Source organism: Melopsittacus undulatus, unplaced genomic scaffold, assembly GCF_012275295.1.
Source record: "Melopsittacus undulatus isolate bMelUnd1 unplaced genomic scaffold, bMelUnd1.mat.Z mat_scaffold_514_arrow_ctg1, whole genome shotgun sequence".
Lineage (NCBI taxonomy): Eukaryota > Metazoa > Chordata > Aves > Psittaciformes > Psittaculidae > Melopsittacus > Melopsittacus undulatus.
In genome coordinates this window covers 45,725-56,453 of record NW_022994383.1, presented here as the reverse complement: position 1 = coordinate 56,453, position 10,729 = coordinate 45,725, and the positions used below count along the sequence as shown (strand labels likewise).

Below are 10,729 nucleotides of genomic sequence, written 5' to 3'. Positions count from 1 at the left end.
ATGTGGCCGGATGCTCCTCTGGTTGTTCAAGGGGATGGTCCTATATGCAACCAACAGGAGAAGGAGCCCTATAGGGGTGACCGGTTATTGTGGGGTCAATAGCCAAACATAGGAGGTCCATTTAGGCGTGTCACGGTGTGTCAACCCAATGGGGTTCTGGAGGATGTGCCTTTGATGCCTGTCAATACAAGGGACACCGCGACACCGTCTGTAAAGCCATTGCGCCTATGTGACCGTAGTGTCAGAGCCATGGGGTGGATGTGGGGCCATGGAGGACGTCGACCCTTCTGTGGTGAGTGGGGTTGGAGTTTGGGGTCTATGGGGTTACCCTATAGGGGTATGAGGGTTGGGTCGATTTTAGGGCACCGAACACATGGGGGGGGGTTAGGGGCAATGGGAGACCCCAAATGCTTCCCATGGTGGGGTGGGTTGTACCATGTCCTATGTCTTCTTGGGGTGGAGTGGGTTGGTCTTCAATATCAGAATCAATATTTGATATCAAATATTCAATATTCAATATCAAAATCGATATCAAAATCAATGTCCATCAGGTCAATGTCCATCAGATCAATGTCCATCAGATCAATGTCCATCAGATCAATGTCCATCAATGTCCATCAGGTCAATGTCCCATCAGATCAATGTCCATCAGGTCAATGTCCATCAGATCGATTGTCCCATCAGATCAATGTCCATCAGATCAATGTCCATCAGATCAATGTCCATCAGATCAATGTCCATCAGATCAATGCCCATCACATCAATGTCCATCAGATCAATTGTCCATCAGATCAATGTCCATCAGGTCAATGTCCATCAGATCAATGTCCATCAGATCAATGTCCATCAGACCAATGTCCATCAGATCAATGTCCATCAATGTCCATCAGGTCAATGTCCATCAGATCAATGTCCATCAGGTCAATGTCCATCAGATCGATTGTCCATCACATCAATGTCCATCAGATCAATTGTCCATCAGATCAATTGTCCATCAGATCAATGTCCATCAGATCAATTGTCCATCAGATCAATGTCCATCAGATCAATGTCCATCAATGTCCATCAGATCAATGTCCATCAATGTCCATCAGATCAATGTCCATCAGATCAATTGTCCATCAGATCAATGTCCATCAGATCAATGTCCATCAGATCAATGTCCAATCAGATCAATTGTCCATCAGATCAATGTCCATCAGATCAATTGTCCATCAGATCAATGTCCATCAATGTCCATCAGATCAATGTCCATCAGATCAATTGTCCATCAGATCAATTGTCCATCAGATCAATGTCTATCAGATCAATGTCCATCAGATCAATTGTCCATCAGATCAATGTCTATCAGATCAATGTCCATCAGATCAATGTCCATCAGATCAATGTCCATCAGATCAATGTCCATCAGATCAATTGTCCATCAGATCAATGTCTATCAGATCAATGTCCATCAGATCAATGTCCATCAGATCAATGTCCATCAGATCAATGCCCATCAAGGCCAATAGTTGATGTTGGAAGCATCCAAAGCCACATCCTTCCTCCCTCCATCCCTATTGTCCTCCAGACCCTTCCAGTAATGTCAATCCCAAACCCCATCCCCATATCCCCATCAATGCTCCACCACCAACCCCATATGGTCCTCAACACCCCTCTATGCACCAACTCCATCCCATTGCTCCCAACACCTTCATCCTCCTCTTCCTCCCTCCATCCCTATTGTCCTTCAGACCCTTCCAGTAATGTCAATCCCAAACCATCCCCATATCCACATCAATGCTCCATCACCAACCCCACATGGTCCTCAACACCCAACTCCATCCCATTGCTTCCAACACCCTCATCCTCCTCTTCCTCCCCTTCCAGTAATGTCAATCCCAAACCCATCCCTGTATCCACATCAATGCTCCATCACCACCCCATATGGTCCTCAACACCCCTCTATACACCAACTCCATCCCATTGCTCCCAACACCCTCACCCTCCTCTTCCTCCCTCCATCCCTATTGTCCTCCAGACCCTTCCAGTAATGTCAATCCCAAACCCATCCCTGTATCCCATCAATGCTCCACCACCAACACCCCTATATACACCCAACTCCATCCCATTGCTCCCAACACCTTCATCCTCCTCTTCCTCCCTCCATCCTATTGTCCTTCCTCCCCTTCCACTAATGTCAACCCCAAACCCATCCCTGTATCCACATCAATGCTCCATCACCAACACCCCTATATACACCCCACTCCATCCCATTGCTCCCAACACCTTCATCCTCCTCTTCCTCCTTCCATCCCTATTGTCCTTCCTCCCCTTCCAGTAATGTCAATCCCAAACCCATCCCCATATCCACATTGATGCTCCATCACCAACCCCATATGGTACTCAACACCCCTATATACACCCCCTACATCCCATTACTCCCAACACCTTCATCCTCCTCTTCCTCCCCTTCCAGTAATGTCAATCCCAAACCCATCCCCATATCCACATCAATGCTCCACCACTAACACCCCTATATACACCCCACTCCATCCCATTGCTCCCAACACCTTCATCCTCCTCTTCCTCCCCTTCCAGTAATGTCAATCCCAAACCCATTCCCCGTATCCACATCAATGCTCCACCACCAACACCCCTATATACACCCTACTCCATCCCATTGCTCCCAACACCTTCATCCTCCTCTTCCTCCCTCCATCCCTATTGTCCTTCCTCCCCTTCCAGTAATGTCAATCCCAAACCCATCCCTGTATCCACATCAATGCTCCATCACCAACACCCCTCTATACACCCCACTCCATCCCATTCCTCCCAACACCCTCACCCTCCTCTTCCTCCCTTCCAGCCCCATCCTGCCCTCTCCATTCCCATTACGAGCTCTGCGGTACCAGCTGCCCCACAACCTGCCGCGGCCTCACCTCCGCCTGTACCTCCACCCCATGCACCGAGGGTTGTTTCTGCGACCGAGGCTACGTCCTCAGTGGGGACGACTGTGTCCCTGTGTCCGACTGTGGCTGTGAACACCGCGACCCGGTACCACAAGAAGGGTGACGTGTTCTTCACCTCGTGCCGTGAGCGGTGTCAATGTGAAGCCAATGGGGTGTTGCGGTGCCAAGAGGTGTTCTGCGGTGCCCATGAGGAGTGTAGGGTGGAGGATGGGGTGTTGGGGTGTTACCCTACCGGTTACGGGCGGTTGGTGGTGTCCGGTGATCCCCATTATGTGACGTTCGATGGTAGAGCCTTTGACATTGTTGGTTCCTGTACCTATGTCCTGGTGAAGCTCTGTCAACCGGTTATGGGGTTGGAGGACTTCTCGGTGGTGCTGGAGCATGATATGGGGTCACCGGAACAATATGGCCTTGATGAAGAAGGTGGTTACCTCCATCCATGGCTATACAGTCAGCATGGAGAGGGGACGACCATGGGAGGTCATGGTAAGTGGGGTGTGCGCCCCATAGCGCCCCATTGATCCCTATGGGAACCCTTCCTCACCCCATACCCATCCCTATAGGTGGATGGAGAGCTCTATACGTTGCCCATGCTCACCAAGGACAAGAAGATAAGGGTTGGCCAAGAGGGCAACAACATCATCCTATACACTACAACCGGCATCCGGATCCTATACAACACAGCCACCTACCTACTGGTCACCATACCCGATACCTATAAGGGCCACGTATGTGGCTTAGGGGGCAACTACAATGGGGACCCCACTGATGACTTCCAGTTACCGGGGGGCTCATTGGCCCAGAGCCCCGAAGCCTTTGTCACCTATTGGAAGGTCCATACTGGTGATGGGACATGCGTTGATGGTTGCACCGCGTGCCCCATATGTGCCAATGCGGAGCCCTATATGGGAACCACATCCTGTGGGATCATACGGGATCCTATAGGGCCATTCGGCTCCTGCCACCCATGGGTCAGCCCCATAGATTACTTCAACCATTGCGTCCATGATGTCTGCGTTGCCAATGGGGATGAGGAGGTCTTGTGCCATAGCATCCAAGCCTATGTTGCCGCGTGCCAAGCGGCCAATGCCGAGGTCAGGGCATGGAGGACACCCAGTTTGTGCCGTAAGTTCCCTATGGGTCCATCCCATATCCGTTGGCCTCAAAACCCCATATTTCACCCCAAAAAACCCACCCGGTTTGACCATTATGGCTTTGGAGGGGAGGTCTCCATTGAGCTTAAGCCAAGCCAAGCTCCATAGGGTGCTATGGGTGCTATGGGTGTCTATGGGTGCTATAGGGTGTCTATGGGTGCTATAGGGTGTCTATGGGTGTCTATGGGTGCTATGGGTGTCTATGGGTGCTATGGGTGCTATAGGGTGTCTATGGGTGCTATGGGTGTCTGTGGGTGCTATAGGGTGTCTATGGTGCTATGTGTGTCTATGGGTGTTATGGGTGTCTATGGGTGCTATAGGGTGTCTATGGGTGCTATAGGGTGTCTATGGGTGCTATGGGTGCTGTAGGGTGTCTATGGATGCTATAGGGTGTCTATGGGTGCTATGGGTGCCATTTCCCACCTTCCAAGGAAGGAATTCCATCCCACCACCTCCAGATCATCCCCATGGATCTATGGGGGTGGAAATTGGGGTCCCTTAATGTGGTTGTAATGGGGAACGCATCCGTTGGGTGCTCCAAGCAGGGTTAGGGTTAGGGTTTGGGTTTGGGTTTGGGTTTGGGTTAGGTTTTGGGTTAGGGTTAGTGTTAAGGGTTAGGTTTAGGGTTAGGGTTTGGGTTAGGTTTAGGGTTAGGGTTAGGGTTAGGGTTAGGGTTAGGGTTAGGGTTAGGGTTAGGCTTAGGCTTAGTGTTTGGGTTAGGGTTAGGGTTAGGAACGTGTCCCTGTTGGCCAAGGCTCAGTGATGGGTATGACCCATTAGGGTTTAGGGTTAGGATTAGGGTTAGGCTTAGGCTTAGGGTTAGGGTTAGGGTTAGGGTTTGGGTTAGGGGTTAGGGTTAGGGTTAGGAACGTGTCCTGTTGGCCAAGGGCAGTGATGGGTTAGGGTTAGGGTTAGGGTTAGGGTAGGATTAGGGTTAGGCTTAGGCTTAGGCTTAGGGTTAGGGTTAGGGTTTGGGTTAGGAATGTGTCCTTTTGGCCAAGGGCAGTTATGGGTATGACCCATTGTGTTCAATGTCCTGTTTTGGGGTCAATAAATCCATTTCTCCCTATCCAGCTCTCTCCTGCCCACCCCATAGCCACTATGAGCTCTGTACCCACACATGCGACTTCACCTGCTCCAGCCTCTCCATCCCGGCCCCATGTACATGGGGCTGCTTTGAGGGGTGTCAATGTGATGATGGATTCCTGTTCAATGGAGATACTTGTGTGTCCTTGGATCAATGTGGTTGTTGGCACCATGGAAGGTACTTCAAGGTGAGATGGGGACATGTGATTGGTTGGTTGGTCTCATTGGTGTAACCGGATTGGAGGTTTCATATCCAATGAGATGGGTTGTACCAACCGAGTTGGGGGCTCAGGGTTTGGGGTCCCACCAAGGGGATGAAGGAGGTTTGGGATGTCCATATGTGATGGGATCCTCTTAAGGACTCATGTCCAGAGGAACATGGTTGATAACATCCCTGAATCCATGGCAAAGGGAAACCAGTTCATTGAGTCCCATCACCTACATCATCTCCATCACCTCCATCATCTCCATCATCTCCATCTCCATCATCTCCACCATCTCCATCACCTCCACTATCTCCATCACCTCCACTATCTCCATCATCTCCACCATCTCCACCATCTCCACCATCTCCACCATCTCCATCACCTCCATCACCTCCATCATCTCCATCATCTCCATCATCTCCACCATCTCCATCACCTCCATCATCTCCATCATCTCCATCTCCATCACCTCCATCATCTCCACCATCTCCATCATCTCCATCTCCATCATCTCCACCACCTCCATCATCTCCATCACCTCCATCATCTCCATCATCTCCATCATCTCCACCATCTCTATCACCTCCATCATCTCCATCATCTCCATCATCTCCATCTCCATCACCTCCATCATCTCCACCATCTCCATCATCTCCATCATCTCCATCTCCATCATCTCCATCATCTCCACCATCTCCATCATCTCCATCATCTCCATCTCCATCACCTCCATCACCTCCATCATCTCCATCATCTCCATCATCTCCATCATCTCCATCATCTCCATCATCTCCATCATCTCCATCATCTCCATCACCTCCATCACCTCCATCATCTCCATCACCTCCATCATCTCCATCATCTCCATCATCTCCATCATCTCCATCTCCATCACCTCCATCACCTCCACCATCTCCACCATCTCCATCATCTCCACCTCCTGTCTTTCCTCTCCTTTGTCATCTCCTCCCTCATTGGAGATGCCCAATCCCATCAATGGGACACCATCAACCCCTATGGACCCTTCCCCTTCCAGACAGGCGAAACCATCACCACCAACAACTGCACCACCCAATGCACTTGTCACCCATCCCATGGCCTGGTGTGTGAGGACACCCAATGCCCCCAAGACCACATCTGCTCCATACACAATGGGGCTCAGCTCTGTGTCAACCAACGAGGTCAATGTCACCTCCAACCTGGTGCTTCCTTGACCACCTTTGATGGCACCAATGGGATGCTCCTCACCAGTGGCACCTACAAAGTGGCTGCTCTATGTGATGAGCAGTCTCCAAACTGGTTTAAACTGGTGCTGGAGGTCAATGAGTGTCGGGAGGACCATGTCCCTGCTGCTGTTGCCATCTTCATCTTCTTCCGGGAGGCCTTCATCACCATCAATGCCAACATGGAGGTGTGGGTAAGGACATGGATGGGGCTTTGGGGCCATTGGGTTGAATGGGGTCATCTCCTCTTGATGTTCCTATTCCCATCCTCATCCTCCCTTCCATTCACTATAGGTCAATGGTCTTTCCACCCATGTCCCATCCAACGTCTCCAAAGCCATCTCCTTGCATGCGGTCAATGGGAACGTGGCCGTATCCCATATATCCGGTATGGACGTCCTCTTCGGCCCCAATGGCACCGTAACCATCACCGTTGGGGCCACCATGGCCAATCGCTCTGTGCCCCATGTGGCAACTTCAATGGGGACCCCATAGACGACCTGAAGCTACCGGATGGGCGCCTTGTAGGGAGCATTGCAGAGGTGGTCGATGCATGGAAAGCCAAGGACTTTATGGGATGGTGAGTGGGATGGAGCCATGGCCCCATATATATGGGGGGAGATGCTTGGGGCATTGATGGGATAGGGACCGGCCCCATAGGGAAGCAATGGGGGGTCGGTGACCCCCCAATGGGTTCTCTTTGGTTTCATCCGCAGCGACTGAGCCCCAATGGGAAGGAGGTGACTTGGGTGAGTGAAGTCTTCTCCATCCTGGTCCTCATCCATCATGTCCATAGGGAAGAACATGGATCAAGTGGTTCCATTGACCAAAAACCTCACTTTTTTTGGGGGGAAAAAGGGCGAAATTCCCACTTTTTTCCGCAGGTGATATTCCAAGATATTCCATGTTTTCCAGCTATGCCTCCAAGCTGGTGCGGATGGAAGTGGAAGCCCCTGTCTACCCCATGCAAGATATGGGATCACGTTGGGATTGACATTGGAAGACGCTTCCCATCCTCATCCTATTCCATGCTTCCATTGGGATTGACATTGGAAGACGCTTCCCATCCTCTTCCATGCTTCCATTGGGATTGACATTGGAAGACGCTTCCCATCCTCATCCTCTTCCATGCTTCCATTGGGATTGACATTGGAAGATGCTTCCCATCCTCATCCTATTCCATGCTTCCATTGGGATTGACATTGGAAGACGCTTCCCATCCTCATCCTATTCCATGCTTCCATTGGGATTGACATTGGAAGACGCTTCCCATCCTCATCGTATTCCATGCTTCCATTGGAATTGACATTGGAAGACACTTCCCATCCTCATCGTATTCCATGCTTCCATAAAGGGAAACCCAAATCAGCTTAAAATCCCAAATCCCATCGTTTCCTCCCCCCCTTCCAAATGCACTATTCCCGTTTCCATGGAATCTCCATGGTTTCCATGGAATGCTGCTTGTGGCTGAGGCAACCAATAAACCCCTTTGCTTGTGGCTTTGTGCTTGGAATATGGGGTTGGGAACGGGAATGGGAATGGGAATGGGAATTGGGAATGGGAATGGGAATTGGGAATGGGAATTGGGAATGGGAATTGGGAATGGGAATGGGAATTGGGAATGGGAATGGGAATGGGAATTGGGAATGGGGAATGGGAATGGGAATTGAGAATGGGAATTGGGAATAGGAATGGGAATGGGAATTGGGAATGGGGAATGGGAATGGGAATTGGGAATGGGAATTGGGAATGGGAATGGGAATGCGAATGCGAATGGAGAATGGGAATTGGGATGGGAATTGGGAATGGGAATTGGGAACTGGGAATGGGAATTGGGAATGGGAATTGGGAATGGGAATGGGAATGGGAATTGGGAATGGGAATTGGGAATGGGAATTGGGAATGGGAATCCCTCCTCTGAGGACAGGGCTTGGGGCAACCTATGGAAGGTGTCCATGTCCCTTGGTCTCCAAGGCCCATCCCAACCCATTCCTGCTCATCCCAAACCTTCTCCATGCCACACATCCCAATGTCCCCCAATGGAGTCCTGGAATCTTCCCACAGCGATCCCATAGGATTGGGGTGACTTGAGAGCATCCTGATGGGAACGTGATGGGGAATCCAACAGGAACTCATTAGGACGCATTGGAATGATCCCAAAGGAACTGGAGTGAATCCCATTGTCATTACATCAAACCCCAATTCAATCAAATCCCAATTAAACCAAATCCCAAAGGAATTAATCAAATCCCAAATGTCACTTAATCATATCCCAATGTAATTAGGACATAACCAAAGGAATTGGATCAGATCCCAAAGGAATTGGAGATGATCCCAAACCCATTAAATCCCAGCTTAATTAAGCCATATCCTAAATGAACTGGAGATGATCCCAATGTAATTAGGGTGAAACCCAAAGGAATTGGAGATGATCCCAAACCCATTAAATCCCATCCCAATTAAACCATATCCCAAATGAATTGGATCGAATCCCAATGTAATTAGGGTGAAACCCAAAGGAATTGGGTCGAATCCCAAAGCAATTGGAGATGATCCCAAACCCATTAAATCCCAGCTTAATTAAGCCATATCCTAAAGGAATTGAAGCAAATCCCAATGTAATTAGGGTGAAACCCAAAGGAATTGGGTCAAATCCCAAAGCAATTGGATCGAATCCCAAAGCAATTGGACATGATCCCAAACCCATTAAATCCCAGCCCAATTAAGCCATATCCCAAATGAATTGGAGTGAATCCCAATGTAATTGGGGTGAAACCCAAAGGAATTGGGTCGGATCCCAAAGGAATTGGATCAAATCCCAAACCCAATAAATCCCAGCTTAATTAAGCCATATCCTAAAGGAATTGGAGATTATCCCAATGTAATTAGGATGAAACCCAAAGGAATTGGAGATGATCCCAAAGCAATTGGAGATGATCCCAAACCCATTAAATCCCAGCCCAATTAAACCATATCCCAAATGAATTGGATCGAATCCCAATGTAATTAGGGTGAAACCCAAAGGAATTGGATCAAATCCCAAAGCAATTGGAGATGATCCCAAACCCATTAAATCCCAGCCCAATTAAACCATATCCTAAAGGAATTGGAGTGAATCCCAATGTAATTAGGATGAAACCCAAAGGAATTGGATCAAATCCCAAAGGAATTGGAGATGATCCCAAACCCATTAAATCCCAGCCTAATTAAACCATATCCTAAAGGAATTGGAGTGAATCCCAATGTAATTAGGATGAAACCCAAAGGAATTGGGTCGAATCCCAAAGCAATTGGATCTGATCCCAAACCCATTAAATCCCAGCCTAATTAAGCCATATCCCAAAGGAATTGGATCAAATCCCAATGTAAATAGGGTGAAACCCAAAGGAATTGGGTCGAATCCCAAAGCAATTGGCGATGATCCCAAATGAATTGGAGATGATCCCAAACCCATTAAATCCCAGCCCAATTAAACCATATCCCAAATGAATTGGATCTGATCCCAAAGGAATTGGATCGAATCCCAATGTAAATAGGGTGAAACCCAAAGGAATTGGGTCGGATCCCAAAGGAATTCGACCCCCCAGAGAAGGGGACAGGAAAACCCCAAAGGCCTTTCCAATGATCCCAATGGGATATTGAATCCCAGTGGGATTTGAACCCTCCCCAATAGCAGTTAATAGAAATATGGGAGCAATTAATAGGGATATTAAAGGGATTAATAGAGATATCAAACAGTTAATAGATGTATGGGTGCTATAGGGTGTCTATGGCTGCTATAGGGTGTCTATGGGTGCTATAGGGTGTCTATGGCTGCTATAGGGTGTCTATGGCTGCTATGAGTGCTATAGGGTGCTCTAGGGTGTCTATGGGTGCTATAGGGTGTCTGTGGGTGCTATGGGTGTCTATGGGTGCTATGGGTGTCAATGGGTGCTATAGGGTGTCTATGGGTGCTATGGGTGTCTATGGGTGCTATGGGTGTCTATGGGTGCTATGGGTGTCAATGGGTGCTATGGGTGTCTATGGGTGTTATGGGTGTCTATGGGTGCTATAGGGTGTCTATGGGTGCTATGGGTGTCTATGGGTGCTATAGGGTGTCTATGGGTGCT

At 49.0% G+C, this 10,729-nt stretch overlaps 1 protein-coding gene across 1 annotated transcript; it reads left to right on the top strand.

Annotated features, from left to right (window-relative positions):
- Positions 1 to 2,848: 2,848 nt before the first annotated feature.
- On the top strand, positions 2,849 to 7,614 carry LOC115946911 (IgGFc-binding protein-like; the record flags this gene model as incomplete). Its single annotated transcript, XM_034074079.1, is given in 7 exon segments — positions 2,849 to 3,033; positions 3,035 to 3,334; positions 3,372 to 3,437; positions 3,515 to 4,045; positions 6,434 to 6,814; positions 6,915 to 7,008; positions 7,505 to 7,614. Coding segments are annotated over 7 exon segments (1,667 nt in total), but the record flags the coding sequence as incomplete, so codon positions are not given.
- Between the last annotated feature and the right edge of the window lie 3,115 nt (positions 7,615 to 10,729).